This window comes from Stigmatopora nigra, chromosome 6 (genome assembly GCF_051989575.1).
Source record: "Stigmatopora nigra isolate UIUO_SnigA chromosome 6, RoL_Snig_1.1, whole genome shotgun sequence".
NCBI lineage: Eukaryota > Metazoa > Chordata > Actinopteri > Syngnathiformes > Syngnathidae > Stigmatopora > Stigmatopora nigra.
The window spans coordinates 4,204,050-4,226,177 of NC_135513.1; the positions used below are offsets into that span (position 1 = coordinate 4,204,050).

Below are 22,128 nucleotides of genomic sequence, written 5' to 3' on the forward strand. Positions count from 1 at the left end.
TTGAACATGATCACACCAGTGAATCCCAAGTTGTTTTCTGGTGTTTTGTTCGCTACGAAATAACATTCACATTTCTACACTGTGTAGAAACCATTGTATATTTTGTCTTCTGAATAATTTATTACAATAGTTCCAATGAATTCAAAAACAGCAAAGTTCAAGATCACCAAGTGAGAAATCCAGCCATGAACCAAAAGAACAGAGCCTGGCATTTGAATCAAAAATGTAGCTACAGGGAGTCTGCGGAGGTCCTGGGTGTGAATTGTTTTGAGTCGTTTGTATGTACTGTATACTCCCACTAAGGCTCCTGCAGTGTAACATCGTCGAGCCATCTGAGCTTAAATGCGCAAGCTCTGCCACGCAAAGTTGTTTCACAGCACCGAGCTACTTGTCCTGGCAGGCATCTTTGCTATGAGTGGGCAGCTCGTTTTGGGGAGCAGTCTGAAGTCACAGCATGTCTCTTTGTCATAGCTTCATGGTGTGAAGGCTGTGATATAAGTTGGATGTTAGGTTGATGTGACTGAACAGAAGAAAACAAAAAAAAGAAATAGTCATGCATAATTTACTTTTCGGATGGGTATGTACGTGCATGTTTAGAAATTAATTATAGCCTTATTTCCCTCAGAGCTTTAACCAGTATTGCATGTTTTCTGCTATTAGATACTCCTATGCCCCTAGAGACAAAACATGTACACATGCAGAAGTCTAGTGCATCCATAAAAGATGTGTTTGCTGCAAACCACTGGAGATGTGCCCAGTTGGCCCTAGCCTGTCATGTCAGGACAATACTCCCTGCCCTCTCATGCTGATGCTAAGTGCATGCTGGAGAAATATGTTTGTACTGAAACAGACAAGAGGACCACAGTCCCTTTCCACCACAGTTGTGATCCCCTACAGACTGCTTACTGGAGAACAGTGCTTTGAGCTTTTACCTGTTCTGATATAACTGGTCTATCTTTATTAAGTGCATTAAAACTATAAAAATAGTTGAAAACACTTGTTTATGGTAGTACTTGTGTTTTCTATCAGAAAATGCAGATACAGTATAGAGTCTTGGTCCTATAGCATAAGCCAGCATTACTTAACATGCTGATAGGATAACAGCATTGATGGGGCATCCATAAAATTGAACTGTCCTGTATATGGGCCATCTATTTCAAATAAATCAAAATTAAAGTCATTTTGGGACACCGTGTTTCGTGAAGAATCCCATAAAGCACTTTAATCCCTGCAGACATTTACTCGCAGAGTGTATTGGCACAACACACCCTTGGCTGGATTTGCTACTATGCTAAGCTCTCCTGGTTCCCTCCTTGTTGTTATCAGTCAGAGAAGGGATTTGAGGATAAGTGAATTCTAGAATGTAGAAGGATGGATCGAGGGAGGATTCCATAGAGTTCCTTACTGCTCCCTTCTGACGTCCCACCAGGTTCACAATATTTACCTCTGAATGCTTGTTTTTTGTTTGTTTGTTTGTTTGTTTTTTATTTTATTAATCTTTTCACTAGCTGGCGAGTGTTTAATATATCAGCCTCACAGTTCTTGGGTCGAGGGTTAAATCCCAGGTGGGTCCTCTCTGTGTGGAGTTGTTTTCTCCAGGTATTCCGGTTTCCTCCTCCATTCCAAAAACATATACGGTTGGCTGATTGAACACTCTAAATTTCCCCTAGGTATAAGTGTAAGCGCAAATGATTGTCCTTCTCCTTTGTGGTCTGTGATTGGCTGAGCAGCGATTCAGTGTATCCTCCGGCCTGAAGTCAACTGGGATAGGCTCTAGCACCTCCCGAGACCATTGTGTGGATGAACGGTTCAGAAAATGAATTAATGTAATTGTATCCTGACCCAAGCATATAGAGGTATATTCTATCGTAAGTTTAAGCTTATCACCCATACCACTAAATGCATGTCTACATGATGTCGATTTGATTTTAACACCCAGTATGCCGTTTTAAAACATGAAACCTACACTATGTACTTTGGCATCATTATTAGCCAACTCCAAACAGGCTGTGAGGTTCTCAATTCTGTTTGTTTGTGTTATGCAGCTATGTCTTTTCACTGGCTTTGTGTAAACACACTGATCACAAGGCCAGCACTTATGGACGCTGCATCTGTTTTATACATCTTTATATTGTATTTTTTGTTTTGTTTTTTGTTTTGTTTCTCACCACAAATCTATTTTTAAAACACATTGTTATTTCATTTGTTTAGTTTTTGCCTCATGACACTTCTTGCAAGGGACATTAACCAACTGTTGCACTTTCGCAATGAGCTCATACGGCACCCCCACACCAGCCTTGCTGTGAGGAAATGTTATTGAATTTAAACGTAGGGTGATTATTTTTGTAAAAGAATACAATATTTTCTTGGGCAGGTATAATAGATTAACTTTCAAAACAATGGTAGATTCTTCTTTTTTAGTGAATCTTTCTCATTTCTTTCTGCTTCCTGAGTCAATATAATCGACCCCATGGAAACGAGGGTACTCCCACCTCTCTGACATAATGTTGAATTATTCATCTTCTGGTTTAATACGTGAGATAATTATACATTTGCCTCGCAAATAATACAGCAGTCTTACTGCATCTGTGACCTTGCCACAAGATTTGTACCATTTTGAACCTTTCCCTCAAGGCTGCTTGGGAACATGTGGTAAAAATATGAAAAGTGTTAAAGAAGACAGCTGAGTTTTTTACGTGTATAATATGTCAAGAGTAATGAAATGGCTTTATCAATAAATGTAACGTTTAACATTGTGCTTTTTGTGTTAAGCAGGTTTTGATAGGGTAAGTTAACATAAAAAAAATTAAGCAAATGTTACGAAAACTGACTCTTCCTGTATATTTCCTTCGTTTTCACTCATCTCTTTTCTTATTCAGCCATTTTCTCAATTCTGCTCCCATTCCTTATCTCCCCTCTTCACCTAAATTGTTCTCCTCTGGCAATGTACTTCTCTCTAAGCCAAAGTATAAGATCCATTCACAATCAAAGAAGAGCCTGTTTTCTGCTTGTAAAGTACTCTGTTTTTGTTGTTGTTTTTATTTATTTATTCTTGCTTTTGTTTTCTCCCACAGGCCATTATGGCACAGCTTCCCCAGGAGGAAAAAGCTAAAATTGCAGAGCAGGTGGAGAGCTTCAGACAAGAAAAATGCAAGCTTGACGCAGAGGTGGCCAAATGGGATGACAACGGCAACGATATTATTGTGCTTGCCAAGCAGATGTGTATGATCATGATGGAAATGACAGACTTCACCAGGTAACGTGTGACAAGTGAAAACAATACAATTTAACGGCCCTTCACAACTCTATGACTTTGCTCATTGTTTCCTTCACTTGAGTTTTCACTTCACAATGCACAGTGATGTATGTGTCGAGTATTGCTTTTGAAGGCTCTAACAAGTCCACTTGCTTTTTTACCTTAACTTTTGAATTCTAGGAAATGTGACTGTGTCTGAAAAATAATTGCAATACACCAATTATACGTACAGGGGACGTAATATTAGTGTATTATAAAGTATTTTAGATGTATTACTTCAAGCAGTCTAATCGTCAAAGTAATACATCAAATTGTATTTTATTTTTATTCATTATTTTCAATTAAATACATATTTCTCCATCAAAATAAAATAATAAAATGAGGGTTTGTTTTAATTAATGCCAAAATTGCATTTATATTTTAACATTCTTGTCTTCTTAGTTGAAATTTGAATTCTGACATTCTACATTAAAATGCAATCATTCTGTTTCATAGTGAGTTTAACACCAAAGGGGATTTGGCTAACCCTTTCACTGCAATTGGAAAACATTTTGAAAGGCAAATTTGATGATTGGTTCTCAGTAATTACTATAGAATGTTTTGGTTTTTTATGCTGTACCTGTGTTGTTGTCAAAACCTATCTTAAAGGCAAAATGCAAGCAATCCTCTTATGTTACATTGTAGTGTATAACTTAAGATATTTGGCAAACACATTTGTAATATTGAATGAGTTTTTCTGAAGTGATTTCTTGTTCCTTATTCCATGTCTGCTGGCTTGCAGATTTGTTCCCAATATCCTTTCCGATACTTGCTATCTTAGTGGACACATAGACGAAATACATTTTTATAGGATTTACTCTATGTTCTCTGCTGCTCCAATTCCTTTTTATTCCTTCCCTCCAGGGGGAAAGGCCCTCTCAAGAACTCCTCGGATGTGATCAATGCAGCCAAGAAGATTGCAGAAGCAGGATCCAGGATGGACAAATTGGCCCGTGCTGTTGCCGATCAGGTAGCTGTGCAAGTCTGTTTGCCTGTCATCCTTATCATTTCTATGACTTCAAAATCCACGCCATAGCTCTCAATGAACACACATATGCAGTTGGAGTAAGAGAGCATAGCAATGGTAATATTTGACAGGGGATTTGACATGGCGGTCTAGTCGTGGTGGGCTGTTTTGCAGCATGACTTGGTGTCCCAGCGGGGCCAGGCCTGAGAGCAAGACAGCAGCAGAACCAAGTTATGTCTCTAATATAATTAGCTTGAGCTGAGGTGTTGCATCCATTATCAGATGAGTACCTCTCTAAAACATGCTGACAGACCACTTTCAATATCTAATCAATCAGTGAGGTGCCTAGGGAAGGTGGGAGGGAAAATAACTAGGCGTGATCACGGTCTATGTGTACAAATGAAGTGGGAAGGCTGTTTAAATGCTGGCACCACTGGAGGTAATGCATAATGTTATTCATTTCATCTACTTCTAATAAGCAGTGAGAATAAACTTGGGTGCAAGACTAACTGATTTATTAAGGCGAGCTCTTGTAACAATAATAGAAAATGATTTTAGCGAGTCTTGGAATAATTATTGTTGACTTCATCATCACTCTCCTAGCTTATTTGATTTGCTGCAATGCAAATGTTTTAGCTAGCATCAAAATTGAAGATATCCAGTAATAAGAGAAAGGAGGTGACCCGGTGGTGTGAGTGATTAGCGCATTGGGCTCACAGCTCTGTGGTCCTGGGTTCAAATCCAATATACAGTGGTTCCTCGAGGTAAGAGCTTAATGTGTTCCCGCACTGAGCTCGTATGTCGATTTAGTCATATCTTAAATGAACGTTTCCCATAGAGATGAACTGAAAACAAATTAATTCGATCCATCCCTCTGAAAAACACCAAAAACAGGATATTGGATTGGAAAAACATTCAACTAATTGTGATAATACTACCTAAATTTTAGATAGTATTATCACATTTAGTTGTGCTTTAGGTCCTAAAGCATTTTACAATGGTGCATAACATGTAAAAAAAAAAACATGAAAATAATACAGAAATGTGTATCTCAGTTCAGTTTAGGAAATGATTTTTTTTCGTTTACAGTTTAGGATTATACTCTCATACCTGAATTCTATATATTTTTTCTTATAAAATATCCTTCATACTCTGAACATGACCAAGCTTTCATCTGTCAGCTAGCTCCACGCAGAATGAATCTCCCTTTAGTTGGCCTTTGAGTGTGCCGAGCAACTCAACTGGCCAGAGGCGCAGTGCATGTCAAAGGAACTGCTGGTCCCTTCTAATGTCACTATGTCCTGGATTCCAGCTATAAAGCTTGGAAGCTAGTCCCTGCTTTCCAGCTATAAAGCTTGGAAGCCAGTCCATGCTTTCCAGCTCTAAAGCTTGGAAGCCAATCTGTTTAATGGTCTCTGTGCTAAACACTTTTTATAGGCTTATATGTGTCAGAACATTTGTTTTCAATTGCAGCTGTCCGTCTTCTTGGATCTTAGGTATCCTTGCGCTGGGGTCAAGTTATAAAGCCATGCAGTAAAATCCTTTGCGGGCGTCCGAAAAAAATGTAAGGTTGCTAAGTCCGTGCATGTTAATAAATCCATAGTCTTGAATAAGTATAATGGTTTGTGCACAGGTGGACTGACCGGGATTTGAACCCAGGTCCCCCACTGTGAGGCCAATGTGCTAATCACTCATCCTCTGGGCCACAGAAATGAATTAGTATAATTACATTTTAATTGTAGGCCAGTGGTTCTAATAGTGAGTAGACAATCAAAACTTGCATTTCTACTATCCATCAACTTGTTTCCTCTATTTTTCTTTATCATGGAAAAACATGTTTGCCATTTCAAGCATATTTTATTTAAACATCAATGGCTTCATTTTTTTAAGCATGTTCATGTTATTATGTAACCAACAACATCAATTTGATTACTTATCCTTATTCAACATGTACACTACATGTTTTTTGCATTTTCACATTATTAAGAGTAACCTGTGCATGTCGGGAGCACTGGGCCTTGACAGTTAGAATTCAGCACCAATGCTTTCGGACAGCTCCCTTAAGTAGCAAAGCTTGTCACAATGACTCCACACCAGGCCTATTGATGAGCATCTGTGAAACAGTAGGCAATGTTCCAAAGCAAAAGGAAGGCCTACCAGAGTCATGTAGTCACTGCTTTTAGCAATAAAAAATAATATAATCTCTAGAGGCTCCTAAATCCATTATTCTCTAGCAACATTTCATTTTTCAACTGATTTTTACCCTTCATTTTTCATGTTCCATTCCACTCTCAAGTCCAAACTATTCAGACTGAGAGGTGAACGGAATACAGCACCAATTTTCTGTAATTATATGAAATCAATTTTTAAGTGGTTGCGCCTTCCGGCACTTGTGATTTTCATAGCAGTCAAAAGTTCTTCTATTGTAACCCACCCTTGTTATCCAGGCTGTCTGCATTAAAGACGACAGCATGTACTACATACAGTACATGCCATATCCAAAAGTTTTGAGAATGACATAACATAAACTTTGAATTTAACTTAAATGAACTTTCATTCCCTATACACACTTCAAAAAAGATTTTATTTTACTTTACACTAAATGTGTGTACCTTGTCCAAAAACCTAGGCAAAGAGGTTAATGTATTCCGACCACGGTCAAGCTTCCTGCTTCTCTATACGTGTTGGCGAGCCAGCTCAATCATGCACACACTAATGTTTTTCGATTATTTCATGCTTAATATCAATTGTCATCATACGCCTTTTCTTCGCACTACCCTTCATTGCACCGACTTGCTTTGGACCCATTGTGTTCGCTTAAATCTGCACTGACTAAACCCCCCAAAAAACACGGAAAAAATGCAACGCTCTGCCCAGTGCTCGTAGAAATCTTTAACATTTGTGCAGTCTGAATGTGATGTGTGGCTTCCATTTGACATATTTTGGCAGTGTGCAGCTGTCGCTTTGATACAGAAAGCTCACACCATCCTCCTGAATTATACACCAGGAATTCAGTTGTCCATTATATAATATACTTAAATAACACACTATTCCAAAAGGGACCAAACTGACCCTCTGGACTGAAGCACAAAATAATGCTTAACATTTAGAGGCCGAGTTGTATTGGGAGGAAAAAAAATGCTTACCAACCACACTAACAGACAGTGCCTGCTAAGTCAATGAGCCTTAGTGTTTATTTCAACAGGCAGCCTGCAGTGGAAATGGACTATAAGTCAACAGTACAAACGGGAACAATTGTGTCATGTGTGCATCAAACAGGGCTGAGCAGTAATGTGTATGTGTGCTGATGTGTTCATGTGCCAGCAGTGTGAAGTGCAGTTAGCAGTGATCACGCCCAAGGAGATGCTTCCTTTTGCCTCACTGACTGCTCTATGAGATTCAGCTGCACCGCAGGCTACTTTCAGACACTTACGGGAAGCTCCTGGCAGTCTCTTGCTTGGCTGCTCTCTTAGTGTTCTGTGCCAAAAACAATATAAACCATTCTTTCAAATTACACTAGTAGGTTAAAAAATATTAGTCTGTCCTTTCATCAATACACTAAGCTGAAGGAAGGACTCAAGCCGGTTCATGTAATTATGCTAAAAGTGAGTGGGCCGGAAAGAGTACTGTTGCGGGTATTTTCATATCACAGCGAGATGTTTTCCGCCCCCCACTGCCTGAGCCCACAAGCTAAGAAAATGAGCACTACCTTCCCCCATACAGTGCTTTTGAATGCTCTAGTTAGGACCATTTAATATTAATGTCTAAAAGAAGGCTCTTGTTTCCAGTTATGCTCGCAGTGTTGTTTGGAGTGGATGATGCAGTTCTTAACCCACCAGGGGCTTAGTTGGCCAAGAGTGAGGAAAAAATGCCAGAATAGAGAAAGTAAATACATAAGGTGAAGGCCGAAGGTGGTTATTTTCAGAATACTTGATGCTAAGGATGAGCACAGAAAAATAAAATATAGGATTGCCTCTTTATAGATCTATCATTTAGATACTATTCCCTAGATTCAATTAAAGAAAGCATTGCTCTCTGTTTGTTCTTAAACAGGATTAGAAATATAATTCCCTACTGTATTTTTTTTAATAAAACTCTGGGGGGGAAGGTGCAAGACCCCATTAAATTTGGACATCCCAATTTAAACAAAGCCCTTTGTAATATATAATGTTCACGTTTTACTTCTTGGAGAAAACATCAAAAAAGATTGCTATAACATAGTTAGGTGACGAAATTAGGAGCTAAATGTCCGCCACTTAGGTACTAATTAAAACTGCCCCAAAGTATTTACTTTTGAAAGCTGCAGACACACTGTTGCTACGGAAACAGGCACCAGCTGTTGCAGCAGTTGTTAGCTAATCTTTATTCATAGTCACAGGAAGTATGAGGCGAGACTTACCGCAGGTAATATCACACCCAGGCCTTGTTCATGCTGACTGTTTTTCATCAGAATCAACAGGAATCTGTATTTTACGATGGTCTTTGTCTCGCTGCACCACAACTCCAATTTCCTCTTATGCTGTCCATCACGCCACCACAGAAACAAACTCTCTGCCATCAACGTCATCTTGGCTTCCTTCAGTGCAGTCTGCTGTCGAGTTATCATTCACAAAATGAGGGAGAACTGCTAGTATCATTTTTTTCTTCTGAGTGTTTTGCTCTTTTCAACAGGGTACAACATTGGAAAACAAAATACTTTTTGATAGATTTTTCTTTTAAAAGCAGGTGTCTTTTTAAAACAATTAAAATGCTATTTGGTTATGCTATACATAAATACAATTGATTACATTTTTTCAGTTAAACAGTTCAAATTTAACGTATCCTGACCTTAATCATTTTTGACAATTACCATATTAGCCATCTGTTCAATACTAAAAACAACATATGGTTATAGCATATAGATATATTAGATTGAATTGAAATAGGACAACACAAAATAATCATGAACATAAAGCTCCTTGACACCTTATTTTCCCTAAACAATTGCTGTCCACCTTAATATAAATGTACATTAAGATTGATGCACTGAATTTAGCTCATTGCATAATAGTGGGATTATGGGGGGCAGGGTGAGGGTGGTTGTAAAACACATAGCAAATCCTGCAAATGTTGTCACATCTCATGATGTGACCACCCCAGCAGCTGCCTGCTTTACCTTGGTAGACTCCAATGCGGCATTGTGATTCAGCCAATATTCCTTACAATAGTTTGACTTTTTCAGATGAAATTGGTTCATATAGATTGGGAGGTGATATATTATGAGACCAGCATGTCTATTGCTCTATTCGTGAATTTTAGATCTGAGAAATACATATAAACCAACAAGATTATTTCATCCAAAATTACAGTGATTTTTTTTTCTTACCCATGAGACGTAAAAATTTAGCTCTGTCTGAATTTAGTTGATCTGAAACAGGTGAGATCACCAGTTATTTGATCTTCGATAGTCAATGAAAGAATGAGTTATGATTCTAACAAATGGACCTTAAACTTTAACTTATGATAGGCTCTAAAACACAATTTTTAAGTTTTAAGTAACCTCCATCTTCTGCATGTTTGCACTACCTACACAATGTCAACACGGTAGTCCACGCAACAAATGAGACAAGTGCTGGCCCTCACAGGAAAGCAACTCATCCCACATGTATCCACTGTGTAAAAAGCCAACGGCAACATATGATTATTATTAACTTTTCTTTTTTTTTTCTATATACTTTTTAGTGTCCTGATTCAGCCTGCAAACAAGATCTTCTGGCCTACCTACAGAGAATCGCACTATACTGCCATCAACTAAATATCTGCAGCAAAGTGAAAGCCGAAGTGCAGAACCTGGGCGGAGAGCTGATTGTGTCTGGGGTAAATGTGTCCACTACTCACTGTCACTTTTCGGCCATCGTAACACTTAAGCAGTATTTTATACTCTGTGCTGAGGCCCACCCACTACATTCAGTTCAAGGTCAGAGTGAAGGTTAGCGCACAGAGCAATGGTTCGTAAAAATGAATACTGATGTAATCGTGTCTGAGCCAATTTGATCTAATCATACTCGATAAAATCTATAGCAGGTGATTTATATCTCATGGGTCCTATTATCATTGTTCAACATAAGTGTCCAATTAGCCAGTATTGCTTTAACATGTCGGTTATTTAACACTGAAAAATTATTTCAACACACAGTATAAGCAAATACTTCATAATCAGTATGGTTTTAGTAAAATCTCAGATTTCATATTCGTTCTTCCAAATTGATAAACGATGTGAAAGTGGGGACTTAAAATCTTGAGTTGAACGTGCGTAGTGAATCACACATCTGTAATGGCCCTGAGATTCTGAATTAAATATGCCTACATCTATCAGAAAGTTCAGATTTACATTGCTGACTAGACAGCATATAATGATCATTTCGGGTTCTCGCATTCCAAAAATGTTTGCGCTAGCGGAAAAAATCAGTTCTTCGCACATGGTTTTATTTTGGCTCTGCCTCCTCATAATGGTTTTGGAATGCAGTGCAGTTTGTTCCTCTCTTTTAGATGCTGTCTTAAAAATCAGCCAACGCATTTTTCTCAGGTTTGATTAGTCACATTTCATGCACTTAATTCAGCCATTTGCATACACTCCCTCCAGAACAGGCAAAGTGCTTGCCTGGGAATCAAGCTCTTTTATACAAACAAGCTTTAATGTAATTCAGACCATTTGCCACAAAATCGGCAGCCCGGGGATGAGTGCTTGGCACATCGGCCTCACAGTTTTGAGGTCGAGGGTCCTACCCTAGTTATGTGGATGGAGTTTGCATGTTCTCCCCCAGCTTCTGTGGGTTTTGTCCGGGTACACCAGTTTCCTCCCACATCCCCAAAACATGCATGTAAGCCTGTTGAACTTTTCTTTAACTCACACAGAAAGCTATTATTTATACTCTCAAAAGATTTAGAAGGGTTTCAACTAAAAATGAGAACAATTGAAAGCAAATAAACATGTTTTTTAATTCATTAGAGGTCACAAAAACCTTCCTCTATTTACCCTTGAGTTCTAATAAACTGCATTTGCAATATTTTTCCTCACACACGAAACAATACAGCCATTTACAATACAATGTTCACGCAGTGCCTACTTTAACTAAGCAAAATAAAAAAGCACCCCACAGTTATCAGTTTAATGTTATATTCGTGAGGTACATTGATTTTTTTTTGTAATGGTAATTAATTTGCCACATGGCTTTAAACTGGTTTGTTTAATGAGAGAGCCATAATCGTACAATGACTACATCCTATGGTGTTTCCTTCCATTTCACTCAGACAGTGTGGGTGGACCTAATGTGTCTGACCATTCTCTACCGAGGTCTGCAGCAATAATACTTTATTCTTGATACTTTCTACTGTGACATGCTGCTGTTGTTTTTGTATTATAAATGACCAGTTAATATTGTTTTGTCAAATCAGAATGAGAGCCCCTCATCTCTTCATCTTTGGGTTCCCCTTTTCACCACGTCATTATTTTTTATTGACTTTGGTGTACATGTTTGTCTCTTGTGGGAGGCGCATTTCCCACTGAGATTTGAACCTTCACGGTGGTCAGCTGGAATCCATACTCATTAAAACTAAGCAGTTGACTCGTCTCTGCATGTGGTCGAAGGAGGCCCACTGGCCGACGACCCTTAAATGTCAGCCAAACAAAACAGAAAAAAACATAATACACCTGACCCTGCCTCCGCTCATTAGCAGCCGCAAAAGGAAGACGTCATAGTGAGCGCTGTTTTATCTCGCTTAATTGACAGTTACGGAGAAGATATCCCACCATGCAAAGCTAATGCTTCCTCATGCGCAAAAATGTGCCAAAGTGCCAAAGAACTGACGCATTAGATTTGACCTTAACTGTTTCTTATCTGCAGCTGGATAGCGCCACCTCGCTCATTCAGGCTGCTAAGAACCTCATGAACGCCGTGGTGCTGACGGTCAAAGCCTCGTACGTGGCCTCCACCAAGTATCAGAAGGTTTACGGGACCGCCGCCGTCAACTCGCCCGTGGTGTCCTGGCGCATGAAGGCCCCAGAAAAGAAGCCACTGGTAAAAAGGGAAAAGCCAGAAGAGTGCCAGACTCGGGTCCGACGAGGCTCCCAGAAGAAACACATCTCCCCTGTCCAGGCCCTTAGTGAATTCAAGGCCATGGACTCCTTTTAAAATATTATCGCCCCCCGAAAATACACCCGGGAAAAGATTTACATTGTGTTAACCCACCTATTTTCCTTGCGTGTGTACTCTTTTACACCTCAGGAGAATGACGGAACACATTTAACTGCCACTCTTGGGCTCATGGAAAGACTGTGGTTCTCTAACAGACGGCGCACACAAACGTATACACACACAAACGTATACACACACAAACACTCGCACACAAGTAACGTTATTTATCAATTTTATCGTAGCTTAACATGTGAGCGCCAAACTGTGACAAAATACGGAACTGATTAAAAGACATATCAGCAAGGGATTTTTAAAAAAAAACGATAGCGGTCGATATTGTAGTCTTATTATTAACACTGTGCCGAATGGCTGCTTGTATACACATTTAAAATTGCTGAATGGAAATCCTGGGTTGTGCTGTAGAGAAATGACTCTTGGGGTTTATAGACCTCTTTTCTTGTTTTGTTTTTTCCAACCCTCATAAATTGTAACCAGTAGTGGTAGGAAAAATGACTTATGTTTAAAATACCCAGAAGTGTCAGCATTGAAGTAGTCCCCATGTTCTGATACAGTGTTTTATCCAAAGCACGCATTATATAATTGTGTTGCCTTTGAAAAAAAATTCTGATGAAGGAATCACTAACAATGATAACCTGACTGAAAGTTGTGTAGCGTCTAAATATATATCGAGTGATATGACTAGTTGTGTTTTTCTCCAAAATCCGTGCATACGCTCCCTTTATCTCTAATAAATCCCTCGACTTGGTCCCAATAGGTTCATGTTTATTTATTACTGTTGCATTTTGCAGGACACAACACTTCAAATCTGCATCACCCTGCATGCTGTTTGTTTCTGCATTGCCCTGGAAATTGGTAGGTTCTTGTCATTAAATAATTCAACCTGCTACAGTTTTTTTTTTTATTTTGCAAATTCAAGACAAATAAAAATGAAAGCTGCTATTAAAAAAAAAACGGGACTGTCTAAACAGGAGCAAGCCTCAGTGGTATAGACTAATACTGAGGTTAAAGTGTGTTATCTGAATCACTGACCAACACCGGATGCTCTATAAACTCACTTAAGAGTGTCCTGAGTGTGTTTTCGCTCTTATCCACTTCAAATTGTTTTTTTCCCCTCTTGAGGAAAAATAATTAACAACAAATAGACTGAAGAAATACTGTGTTTTTATGCTTGAAAATGTTATCTCACACTTACTTTTGAGTTAAGGTAAGTAAGTGCATGACATAACTAACTAATCTGATTTATTATTTTGTGTAAGACTTGTTGTATTGTTTTTGAATGGGGCCAGCAGGGACAGAACATTTGTTCTTAAGAGTGGTTGGTATTAGAAGGCAAATCTCTGGTTTGTCTGACAGTTATTTACATATGCGTTATATCCAATTTTCAGACTTTTCATTATCCGAGGTCAAATCAGACTAAATATCTAATCTCTTGGTGTTTTATTGTGTAAATTGCACAATATTCAGAGGGAATTTGATATTTTCTTCAAGGTCAAAAGTTTACATAGACAATGTTTGTTTTACAAGGAAAAAGACAAAATAATAAAATTCGAGAAAACATAACAATTTCTTATTCAAGAAATTCTATCTCATTATTGTGGGATTTAACAAAATTAAGTAATTCTGGTAATGCTTAATAACCTGAAACACAAGATGCTCTGTCTGATTTGACTTCACACTCTGAAACTTAAATTAAAGCTTAAATTCAATTTATTTTATTGCATAGTGTATGTAAACCTCCAGCTCCAAATTTATATATCAAGTTACATACTGTTGATGACTATTGTATAAAAATTAAAAAATGAAATTACATATCGGCGCAAACCTGGGATAAACAGAACCAAGCAGAAAAAGCATAATGTTCAAACTTATGTCTTTATATTTTTCTTTATATTTGCTGTAGTAGTATTCAAGCACTTCGAATGTGCAGGACCTTTGTTATTATTTAAGCATATAGAATGCCCTTGAGTAGCCTCAGAGTCTACGACAGAACTTTTCATCGCACTACTGTCTATTACCCCAACCTCCATTTGATGAACAGCGTAAGCTGCAGCTCTGTGGTGTCATGGTCTCAAAGTCAACTGCTGACGATGTCAAGGCCCATAATCTCATTTTGACCAATGAAGTCCTTGTCAATCCCTTTTAAGTCTGTCTAGTTGTTAAGGGATGGAGGCTAAGAACAGCAGAGCTGAAAGGCTGAAAACACCCCTAGTCAGCAAAGCATGAAATCCGAGAATGTCCACAGCCAGCAGCTCTCCAAAATGAGAAACACTTGTGAGTGCAGGAATCAAATGAGATCGTCTGAGTCCTGACTACAACTCCGTGCCACTGTAAATCGGTTCCGTTTAAAATAGTGTGACACATTTATTTTGACGCTTGGAAGGCATCCTGTTGCACTTTTAGGTTTTTACTTCACACCACAATGATTTGAAATCAAAAGTATCCACAGGAGGATTCAAAATGTGGTAAGCCAAATGCATTTGTTCCAGTTCCTTGGAAAAAAAGACAGTTTTTTTTTAAAGTCCTCGTTGTGTTGCTAATGGCGATTATACACTACATGCATCAAGCATCCGTGCATCACCAAAGTACTTTGTATTTGGGAAACAATTCCACAGGGGACACATTGTTAGACAGTCCAGTTAATGGACAGATTAATTCCTTTTTGTGACACTTTCTAACAATACAATAATCCCTGTGCACATACATATTTGTACTCTCATTGAAACATGACAGACATCACTGGAGAGAGGGGAAAAAACATTTTTTGTAAACCTCCTGGTTGTGTAAAAAAAGATAACAACTGGAAGAAAAAAATCTTTGAGTTGGCCCTTTGGTCCAATTCCCCATAACAATGGAATCAGGTTTCAATAATTTAGGGATACAACTGCCTAGGCCTGGAGTTGTGATATCTTATTCTTGCTTTACCTAGGAAAGCAAGATGCCCAGAGTTGACGAAGGGGCCTGGGCATTAACGACCTTGAGGGTCTACACCTTTTCACATCAGCCAGAGGGTCCTGCACAGAGATATATTCGATAACTAGATTTGTACGTGTATGTGTGTGAATATAATTGGGGGGGATTTAATACCTTAAACTGAAGAATATTCAGAGTTAAACTTGATAACTCAAACAGTGTGACCTTAGCCACCTCTTAGGCTGCTGACAGATAACAAAATAGTCAATCACCAGATCTCAACACAGTCAAGCATGAAATTGATTTGCTCATACTGATTATAGTACTTTAATTGTATCTTGAATATGTTTTTGTAAACAGCTAAAAGAACCATGCTTGTGTCACTGTCCAAATATTTCTGACCTGTGCCAATGTGATTGTGAATGGTTGCTTGTTTACAATCCAGTTAATGTGGCCTGTGATTAGCAGGTAATGAGTTGCACCAGGTCACTTTGGATAGACTCCAACCCACGATGAGGATCAGTGCAAAAAAAATATGTTGCTTACTCGCCCCTATTAAGTTTCCTGCAATACTGATTCTAGGACAGATGAGAAATACACACAATTATAATTTTCTTTGATCAAATATTTATATTTTCAGTCAGTATTCTTACAAAAATGAAATGTTTGTACTCATGGTAAGTACTGTTAAAAGTTACACATTTTCAGTTCCAAAGTTGTAGTGTTCTATTCATGTCTTAGTCCTCATTCTGAGTATATGCATTGATTTTTACCGTCCAAATCATGTCCTTTCTGGCAAAGTGGCCTTGTGTGTAGCCTGCAGAACAGAAACGCCCCTAAACTTAATGTCTTTTCACTTGGCCTGTGCTTCAACCCTCCAGGAAGTTGCTGAAAAAGTGAGCCTTGCGGCAATTTTTTTTAATTCATTTTGACCGAAGCCCTGGCCCAGCCCCCTGCAAGGCCATTGTGAAAATATATTTCATTATTGTAAAATTTGTAGTTACACCTCATATAATGCAACTCCTCACCACTCACACTAAAAAAAGTGATTGCCATAAAATAAGGTTTATTCCAAGTGGTTACATTGTAGGAAGAAACTTTTTCCCCACAGCATATTTCCATTTACGTGGCTCTTTCCTGAAGAATTCTTTATCTTTTAATTTTTTGGGTAATTTAAATAATGGCATCATGTTTTAATGTATTGTGGAATCAAAAGAATGTACATATTAATTCGTTTAATTTTCCCATGACTCACTGTGCTTTCAGTACTAATCTTCACACATATTTTATGTCATCAAAATGACATGATTAAGTCTCTCAATTCTGAAAATGATTATTTTTTCCTTCAAGGTCAAGCAGTAAATTCAATCTGTAGGGCAATTAATCACAGTATGGTTTATTTCATGGGCTGCTCTGCCAACATTTGTACAAAAATGCACAGATAAGTTGCACCATTGTGCAGCTGTCTAATACACTGCAGGAGTTCATTCAGCACTGAAATATATCACTACGGGGGGAAAACTCATTCTTACAGCATATGATATCTCTTTCCTTTCTAGCTCTGATGCAATCGAATGTAAGTCATCAGGAAGGATGTGTCAAGGTGCCAAAAGTATTTAAAAAAAACTACTACGCTACTCACAGTCTACAGGTTGTAGTAATGATACCAACTAAACATTAAGTTAACAAGTCAGTAATTTGCATCAATGGCACCCATTTAAGATACTCTGAGGTCATTTTGATGAATTTATTATAAATACTACAAGAAATATATATAAGTATATTTTGAAAGCTCTTTATTTGTTCAAGTTTGGTAGTGATGTTAACATCATTCTTTACTTTTAATTAATCCAACAATTTTATAATCTTTATTTAACCTTCCAGGACCTGTAAGCGTTGCATCAAAAGTTACTGACTCCAAACTATTCCAGGAAGGGCTACAACATGCACCATTTCTTTCCTACCAAAGAAGTCAACAACCTTTAACCAATCAGGTGTTTACAAGTGTAATGAGTTGATTACATTCCTGTGTTGCTTGTTTTACCTGAACTCTCATTGGTTGACACATTTCTGCTAGATCAGTTGCAACAAAGACCAAGATTCACCGCAGTCCTTGTGGGTCAGTTTGCAGTTCCTTGACTCAAAATGATGCTGAATGATTCATTTTTAAAAAAATACAAGTCAAGTAAGTTAACAATAAAACAAAAGAAAATGTTTAAATGCATGCTTATAGTAGATCAGGCTGCAATCATTTTACAGAGCTGAAAACAATGCCTTGCAAGTTATGCAAAAAGTGATAGCTGGGGTTCCATCATTCTTGTTACATAAATCCCAGCCTTAAACTAGTCAAGTATGTAGCAGTTATTTGTACAACAATGCAACACTGTTAATGAATAATTTATAGTTTTAAGGAGGAACAGTTATTGGTAGCGCTGGAATTTTAGTGCTATAGTAGTAAAGTATTGTTAATGAGAAGTAATATTCATGTGTATGGAATTAACTTGTGCAACATCTATAGTATCTGCAACATCACTGATGAAAGTTTACTGATTTATTTTAGTGTACTGATGACACTGTTCAAATTCTGCAAGAGAACCACATTGTTCTGGATTAAAGCAGGATGTCAAAACAATTTCACAAAGGACCAAGAAGGTTCTGGATACTGCTCCAACCATTACGGACCAGGCGGTTTAACCAATTACTTTTTCTGCTGAAACAAGCAGCATCTGACTGCAATCAACGGACTACGCTTGCTGGAGATCAGGTTAGTAAAAATATGTCCTCTTCATTGCTGATTTAAATGTTAAAAAATCAGTTAGGGGACCGTGTTCTCCATTTTTATAATTCTGCAAGGCTCTTTTGTGAAGAATACAATTCCTTAGCCCTTTTTCCATCTAAATTTTTAATGATCAGGCCCCTATAGAAACAGCATAAAATGTGCAGGCGAGGTAGGCTTTTCCTGATTGGGTGTTGGTGGTCTTGAGCGCATCCCAAGTGAATTTTTCTTTTGCAGTGTTTTTGCTCAATTTACATGTAGGAAAAGAATATTGTCTTGGTCCAAAAGGAGGATTTAAGTCCAGGTCCCATATGTGTATTGCAGTCTGGTGACCCTCGAGTCCCTCTACTTGTTTTTGAGTTAATTTTAGATGATTTTAGTGTGTCCAAAGCTGCTACATTCTTTGCTTTTCTTCTAGGCTGGGGGCATGTTTTGGGTGCATTCAAATCTGATCAACATAGTGTTCTAAGTTGAACAAAAAAGTGAATTGCTGACTTCTAGTGGGGTCTGTAACTGGATGTTACAATTCATGTGTGTAGAAAAGGATTTAAAAGGCATTGTAACATTAGTGTTTTCATATGTAAAAATCTCTAATCGTTATCTATTCCAGTTTGTGAACTGGTAATTGTTAGAATTGGTTGGAGGTGCAGGCTCCGCTTTCTTTGCTCATTTTCCTTTTCACCAGATGGCATCTTAATGAGCCAACATTGTCCATTTAATTCAGACAGGGCAAGGAATAGAGAGGCAACAGTGGAAAAATACCCTTTGCAAATATGAACAAGGTCATAATAAAACGGTCAGCAGATGCCCGAAGTGTCTGGAATAACAGCTTGATTTATGTCCGTCTGTAATTGAATGAGGAAGGAGAGCGTGACCTCCTTGTTATGCCCAAGCTTGTAGATGATCCAAACGGCAATTCTATTATTATTGAGTTATTTCACCCATCATCAATGTAATGGCCAACCGAGCTCCTATTTCACTAATGTCAGCTTTTTAAAAGAGATTCTCATCAATAGAGGCATTTGGCAGAGGTGAATATGGAAAAGGCACGCCTACTGGAAAAGGTTATGAATGCACAAATCCCAATGCATATTCAATACTTTCTGCAGATCATTTAGAAAAGTTCCATGCCGGAGATCATTAGTGAGTTTCTGTTCCATGTGTGTGATTAAAAGTGGCATTCTTTCTCATATTTTAGGTTTAGTCTAACACATACATGTACTCATTTAAGAATTCATTTTCAGAATGCAATTCTGTCCTTATTTTGCCATTATGTCAAACCCTATAAGACAGTTGGCTATGGAAACATTGCCTTCTGCATACATTTAATATACTGTAGTAGCCAGTTCAAATATTGAGTAGACAAGCCATGGCATAAGTGTGGGTTGTCACCACGATTAAATATATGCCCTCTAACCCTGAGACATGATTATATTTAGTTCCTTCATGTAGTCTTGAGACTTTTTCGCCCTATCAGAGTCACCGTAGGCAATGCACAAGTGAGACAAAACAAGGCTGACTTTCTCAACATTTTTACTTTTCATTCATTTCATTTCCGTTCCTTATATCCTCACAAGACTCGCGGGGGTGCTGTGCACAATGAAACGGACAACCATTCACACTTATGCCAAGCGACAAGTGTTCAACCAGCCGGCTATGCATGTTTTTTGGGATGTGGGAGGAAACGGGAGTACATAAAGAAGACTCGTGCAAGCCTTAGGAAAATGTGCATTATCTTGCATCCCAGTAAAACATGTTTAAAGCATAACACATTTATCTATCCAGCCATCCATTCATATTCATCCTGGAGGCAGATCAAATCCTAAACTAGTATCAGTTGCAGAGCCCTTGCAGTCAGGCAACCGATTCCCAACACATTCACACCATCAATGAGTGGTAATTGATCCTGCGCTGCGTGTGTTGAAGTCAAGCAAGTTTACCACCACCTGTGATCCCCCTCCACATAATCATACAAGTATGATATATAGTATTATAGTGGGATATAGATAGTGGTGTATACTATAAGATCTTACGTTTAAAATTCCACTTTAAGTTAAAGGGTTCATGCATTAAATATTTGCTGTAGCGAGGGTGTTTTAAAGCTGCTTTTCTAAATTCAACACAGGATTTCTTCAATCTTTGGATCATGTTACAATGAACTCTCACAATATTCTTTAGCAATTCCACCATTTCAAAACATCTTCAAAGTCATTAAAGATATACTGCAGCTGCATGCTTGATGTGGACAAATGTTTGCGTGGAAAAAGTACTTTGACATCTCATCATATAAAAAGACAAATTACAGCTTTCTCTTGCAAGTCTCCACAAGGCATCGTTATATTGTTTGCAAAAACAATTTTCTGCTATAATTACAGCTAGTCATCAGTAAGTGTTGAAACAGATATATTGTGTGAAAGCTAATTTGTTTTTCCAATTGGGAAAAATGGTCACATCTTCTCAACCCTATTTCATTTTTTATAGTCTTTGCATCTGCTGTCTCGCTATGGCTTTAATGACAAGCAAAATGGTAAATGATTTCACTTGTATAGTAGTTTTCTGCCTCTCAGCTACGCAGTTTTGTACAGTCCCTCATTCATGATGATGATTGTGCGGCACCAGGAGCGACTATGGTTTCCGTATAAATGAAAATGAGATCATGCATTTTAAATGTCCCAACCTAGGTTTTATTTTCATGCATCCATGCAGCAAAAAGCTACAATAACTTAACACAGTGATAGAGCATGAAGCAGGAAGGAGTCCTTACCTTGCTTCTCATTAACCTAACAACTAGTGACTTGCAAACATCCTTGTTCTTTTTGTAGAATCACATTTAAACAGACCTGTTTTGGCTAGCTATTTGGCCGTGACAACCATTGCCCGAGCCCAAAATATTATTTGCATTCAGTCTTCCCAGCAAGGTGCCATCATGTTACCCAGTTCCTAACTCTATCTAATTGAGTAATGACAACAACTGTGCATGGTGAGACCACCACGACAAGGTCAAGTCCAAAGTATCAGTGGCTTCCCACAGAGAAATTGAGTCAACCTTGCATGTACCACAGAGCACACAGTAGGGGATGTTTCCATATTCAATAAATCTTGACTCTAGGTATTACACAAAGCCGTTCATGCACAGGTATTAGATACAGAGAGTAACCTCCTGGTCCAATGGTTCATTTTATTCTAACTTTTTTAAATTATATGAAACCATGTTTTTTTTCTTTTAAGCCTTGTAAGTCTGCATTATAAAAGAAGGAATATGAAGTACAGCCTTCGATGCAGCCAAACAGTGGTGCAAGAAATACACAAATTCAATTAACATATTCAACAGGAGGGAGTTCTTTCAGTTGAAACGAGAGCAAGATAGATAAATGGATGGATGTTGCTATAAAACACATGCTAGTGATTTATAGCAAAAACATTTATGGTATATTGAGAGATAAACTATAAATTGTCTCTATAATAGATAGTGGACAAATCACTGTCAGGCGTCCCATTTCAAAGTGGATTGGATGTCTATCACCAGAAGCGGTTCTGTCTAATTTTGCACTTTATCCCGACAAGTCCCTCGGCAAATCTGCGCTCTGCCGAGAAAACCTTAGACACGAATACGGCCAAGAGCAGCCCTGGCACAGATGCACCAGCTCACAGTGTGCTGCCAGCCATGTTTGTTGTATGAGAAGCACATGAGTAACTGCTTGCGTAGGTTCGGCAGTGTTGATGGATTGAACAGAACCCGCTGAATAGATGGGTAATATTTACACTGTCTGGTCTGATCTGTTTCCTGTGCTAATGGATCCCTTTTGTGGTTCATACATGTGGAGGAAGAAGGACAATGGTATCATTTCTCTCTGTCCACTAATGAATTTAGAGTGCTATTTGTTTCCCATACCAGCCCTTTACGATTCTGTTCCGGCTGCATTTAATAGCACAGAGAGCTTAGGGTAAGACACTTAGGTGTTTCTTTAATTATAAAAATGTTGGA

General features: G+C 38.3%; 2 protein-coding genes across 6 annotated transcripts in view; both read left to right on the forward strand.

The window, feature by feature from the left end:
* The window catches only part of ctnna2 (catenin (cadherin-associated protein), alpha 2), a 103,656-nt gene extending 87,733 nt beyond the window's left edge, over positions 1-15,923 (forward strand). For 3 of the 4 annotated variants that reach the window (XM_077718296.1, XM_077718298.1, XM_077718297.1), the window contains 4 exons: positions 3,075-3,256; positions 4,160-4,265; positions 9,984-10,118; positions 12,146-13,208. In XM_077718296.1, the coding sequence (XP_077574422.1) occupies positions 3,075-3,256; positions 4,160-4,265; positions 9,984-10,118; positions 12,146-12,433 (711 nt within the window). In that variant the 3' untranslated portion in view covers positions 12,434-13,208. Of the gene's footprint in view, positions 1-3,074; positions 3,257-4,159; positions 4,266-9,983; positions 10,119-12,145; positions 13,209-13,245; positions 13,310-15,383 lie in introns of those variants that run through there. The other variant, XM_077718299.1, reaches the window with a different exon arrangement.
* Positions 15,924-17,430: 1,507 nt separating this feature from the next.
* The window catches only part of LOC144198588 (uncharacterized), an 82,460-nt gene continuing 77,762 nt past the window's right edge, over positions 17,431-22,128 (forward strand). For both annotated transcript variants that reach the window (XR_013326746.1, XM_077719693.1), the window contains exons 1-2: positions 17,431-17,552; positions 17,928-18,131. Coding sequence is in view for 1 of the 2 variants with exons in the window: in XM_077719693.1 (XP_077575819.1) it covers positions 17,988-18,131 (144 nt within the window). In the remaining variant the exon portion in view is untranslated. The remainder of the gene's footprint in view (positions 17,553-17,927; positions 18,132-22,128) is intronic.